This window comes from Pteropus vampyrus, unplaced genomic scaffold, assembly GCF_000151845.1.
Source record: "Pteropus vampyrus isolate Shadow unplaced genomic scaffold, Pvam_2.0 Scaffold78, whole genome shotgun sequence".
In the NCBI taxonomy this organism is placed as follows: Eukaryota; Metazoa; Chordata; class Mammalia; order Chiroptera; family Pteropodidae; genus Pteropus; species Pteropus vampyrus.
This window is the reverse complement of record NW_011888859.1, coordinates 1,901,723-1,906,277: the sequence shown is the minus strand read 5'-3', so window position 1 is coordinate 1,906,277 and position 4,555 is coordinate 1,901,723. Positions and strand designations below refer to the sequence as shown.

The 4,555-nt window shown below is 35.0% G+C and overlaps 1 protein-coding gene across 1 annotated transcript in view; it reads left to right on the top strand.

Moving 5' to 3' along the window:
- Positions 1 to 4,555, top strand: part of SYNE1 (spectrin repeat containing nuclear envelope protein 1) — a 145,697-nt gene that overhangs the window by 89,160 nt on the left and 51,982 nt on the right. The window contains exons 27-29 of the mRNA XM_023532164.1: positions 1,206 to 1,373; positions 3,299 to 3,469; positions 4,185 to 4,333. Of these exons, the coding sequence (XP_023387932.1) occupies positions 1,206 to 1,373; positions 3,299 to 3,469; positions 4,185 to 4,333 (488 nt within the window). The remainder of the gene's footprint in view (positions 1 to 1,205; positions 1,374 to 3,298; positions 3,470 to 4,184; positions 4,334 to 4,555) is intronic.

The window sequence follows — 4,555 nt, the reverse complement described above, 5'->3', positions numbered from 1 at the left end:
TCATTCTTTTACCAAGGCCATTTATTTGCTTTATCTTTCAAGTACTCACATGACGCTGCCCATGAGACTCATAGCAACAATCTACTTCTAACAGACGCAGACATTAATTCTTTGCATACTCATCGACCTTAAACTTCTGTATAATTTATATTAATACCCTTGTTTGTTAGTTAAGCACTTAGTGAAAGAAAAAAGAGAGGAGAGAAAAATAAACATTTTGTTCTCATAAAAATTTATATAAAAAGATAGATTTGACACATTCAATCCTTTGTTATAATCCATTTAGTATTTACATTACTATTGAACGCAAAGTGTTTGCAATTGTCTAGTGTAAGAAAAAAAAGGCTCTGGATTGACACTATGTAATGAATAGTCACTTTTTTTTTTTTAAAGAAAGGTGTGATTTACTGAGATCTAGAGTGTGGTTTTCCTAGGATGTTATTTCTATTTGTTTGGCAAACAACATGCTCCAAGTTCCCTTGGACAAACTCAGAGCAGAAGAGGGTCAAAGAAAAAGTTAGCATAAGAGAAGGAGAAACTGGAAGGTTTCCGTGGAAAACAAATGATGATACAATGTTAAATGATCATCTTAGTGAAGATGGAGAGGGACAGACTTTGAAAACAAAAGATGCCGGTAAATTAAAATAGAGAAAGCCAGAGTTAGAAAGAAGACAAAGCTGAAAATTGAGAAAAATGACAAAAAAAAAAAAAAAAAGAATCTACCTAAGAATCACAAAATTAGAAATTGTATTGATATTTTGTGTAGAAATATTGGAAGGGCATTTTCAACAAATACCTTTTTATTCTTTTTCCTCTATTCTTTTTCTTCCATTCAATTTTTTTCCTTATTTACTTTAAATAAGATAGACTCAATTTTCTTACAACACACTTTTATAACTAGATTTTAGTCATGAGATTGTAATGAAAGGAATCCAGGAAACAATACATACAATATAGAGTTTCATTATCATGCCTCGATTACAAGGTCCCGTGGGTTTTTAATAAGGTGCAGAGAGCACCATATCTAATAAGGCTTGCAATTCCCATAGTGACTATGCAGTTTTAAATAAGCTTCAAAAATATATGAATGAATTAAAATTAGAGATCTGTGTATGTATTTCAAGTTGAGATAGACTTTACATATACTCTTAAAATTTTTAAAGTTATATGAGCATATGATTTATAATTTTTTCATGAATACCTAGGTTGAAAAGATGTTAAGCAACGTTGGGGACTGTGTCCAGTACAAAGAAAGTGTGCAGAGTTCCCTTGAAGAGTTAATTTCTGGTTCTAAAGAGATCCAGGACCAAGCCGAGAAGATACTGGACACTGAAAACCTGTTTGAAGCACAGCAGTTACTTCTTCACCACCAGGTAGAATGCCTCTTTACTTCAGTGCATGTATACAAAGTTGAGAACCAGAACCAGAGAGAAGAACCAGAGAGAGGAATAGTGTATCCACTGACCCACTGAGTAAGGACAAAGAAAGGGGTGGGGGGTTTGTGCGGGAAGGAACCCAGCTGAATGGTTCAAAAAAACTTGTCACTTCTGCTCTCTCTGTTAAGTGTTAAATATTTCAGAAGATCTTACAAGATAAATTTTTGGCTTGAATTATTTGATATAAAAATGTTCAAGAAATATTGTGGAGAAAAAGTTGGTTTAGTTATGAAAACTGGCTAAATTGTCCTTTCATAACAGAGATGGGAAGTACAGAGATAAATTCCTTTATACTTGAGATCAGTATTCTTTGGCCATCATGTTAAAATCTCACTTTTCAATTTACAACTTTGAATACATCTTAGGGAAATTACAGCTTATATGAAGTATTAGACCTTTCAGGAGGGTATGTTCTTGTAAAGCAAGGGTCCCCAACCCCTGGGCGGTTGACCAGTACAGGCCCATGCATGGCCTGTTAGGAGCCTGGCCGCACAGCAGGAGGTGAGCTGTGGGAAAGCGAGCAAAGCTTCACCTGTTATTTCCAGCCGTTCCCCACCACTAACATCACTGCCTCAGCTCCACCTCAGATCATCAGGCATCAGATTCCCATAGGAGCACCGGTCCCTGGTGCCAAAAAGGTTGGGGACCGCTGTAAAGGATTAGAACTGGAAGTAAAGAAATTCTGGTACATATATTGATAATTAGCAATTTTGGTCAACTTTACTTGCAAATTCAATGTAAGTGAAAGTGTGATTCAAATCAAATATTATAATGACAAAATTCTAGTTAACTTAATGTATATCGCAAAATGCTAATTTTACATATAATAATGTATAAAAATGGAAGTTTTATTAAAAGCATATGTAAAATAATAGTCTTTAGGCTTTGTAGATCAACTTAATAATTATAAAAAGGACCAGAGGGTAAGGGAGATGGAGGAGCGGGGAGTTAGACTGGGTAAAGGGAGTCAAATATGTGGTGACGGAAAGTAATTTAACTATAGGAGATGAACACAGTGTAAATATATATATGCCTTACTGTTAAAGTGTACAGCTGAAACATTGGATTTCATTAACCAATGTCACCATAAAAAATAAGTTAAAAAATAATAAACTAAAAATAAAATAAAAATAATAATTATAAAAAGGCTGAGTACAAAAAAATGCTTAGTGTTATATTGTGATATTTGGATTTTAATAGACTTTAAGAGAAATATGAGATTGTGGATATTTGCATTAATATTTTGAAACTCCTTATATTTCTTGGATCAAGTGCTTGGTTATATGCATGTGTTTACTTTGTGAAAATCTGTAAGCTGTACACTTGAGATTTGCATACCATCCTGTTTGTACATTATACTTCAATAAAAAGTTTATTTTAAAACATAACTCTCCCCAGATATCTCAGCAGATTAATCACATTTAATATACCCAGGAATTAAATTTCTTAATATTAGCATTTATACAGCATAAATAATTTAAAAATAGGAGTTAGGACTTTGTATTTTTAGGCAGAAAATAATTATTTTAGAATTATGACAAATAAATAGTTTGGCCAAATGCCTTCTGGAGTATTGCACAAAATGCTAAGTGCTGTCTAAATTTGCACACCATTAAAACACCAAGACCAAATTAATTATGTTGTTTACCATTAGAAACATAAAATATTTATAAATAATATCCATCTTTGACTAACAAGAGTCCTGGCTCTTTAACTGTTCGCCTTAACTTTAAAATATAGTTCAGACCCACGTGGTGTGAGGTCCTGCCTTTCGTAGCTCTGCTGAAGTGTGGGCGTCTATGTCCCTGCTTAGCCCCTTAGAGAATAACATTTATATCCATATGTTGAATAAATGCTTCCAGCAAAAAACAAAGAGGATCGCTGCAAAAAAGAGGGACGTGCAGCAGCAGATCGCACAGGATCGGCAGGGGGAAGGTGGGCTGCCGGGCCAAGTCCGGGAGGAGCTGCGGAAGCTGGAGAGCAGCCTGGACAGTGTGGAGCGCAGCAGGGAGAAGCAGGAACGCCGCATCCAGGTAGGAGGCCGGAAGTCAAGGGTGGTGTTAACTTCCGGGTCACGGGTTATGGCTCATATTAGCAGATGCAAGCGTGTGTTTCCGCCTCTGATGCTCCAACCTTGTGTTAAATATTCACATGAGTTATCTTATCTCTTTTAATCACTACATCGGGCCTTATGAGCCGGGGTACTGTAATTAGCACATTTTGTTGGTGTGGATACTTAAAGAGAAAATAACTTTACCCAAAGTCACAGAACAGTGATCACAAATAAAGCCAAGATTTTAATTCAGGCTTGTCTGAATCCAGAAATTTACATTGGATCATTTCACTTTTCCGAGCAGTCCAGCGGCCACGCGGTTATGCCTTTTTGTAATCTGAAGAAAAGATAATCTATCTCTCCCTTTCATCCTTTCTTTTTTTGAGAGAAACTGGGAAGCTTTTTTTCCCCTTTGTCCTTTATCTACATTTTAAGTAATATCCTTAGATTTGTAGGACATTACAGTATATAGAAAATTCAGAGTCCTGGTCCACACATCCTCTTTTCGTAGATGACTCGAGACTCAAACAGAAATTCTTATAGAAGCCATTAGAATCACCTTTATTCAGTATAATTGTAAAATTTGTCAGAAGGTTAACTGGAAATTGGCCTAACAAAGAATGGAAATATGAACACTATTTTGTGACACACTTTGATAATTTATAACATTACATTTTTTTTTTTTTTTAATTTAGGTCACATTAAGAAAATGGGAGCGATTTGAAACAAACAAAGAAACAGTGGTCAGATACCTTTTTCAAACAGGTTCCAGCCATGAACGCTTCTTGAGTTTTAGCAGTTTGGAAAGTTTATCTTCAGAATTGGAACAGACAAAGGTATATCAGTAAGACTGTAGAATTCCTTTGTACTACTCATCGTTCAGAAGAAAAACTGTGTTTCTCCTCCCTTATTGCTATTATTATAAGTATGCATTTAATCAATACTTATTATTTATTGATCAACCACTCTTCAACACACTGGTCAGGTTGCTCTGGGGAATGAAAAAATAACTAAGATTTAAAATCGAGAACTAAGAGAAACTTCTCATTAAAGTAGGAAATCATTC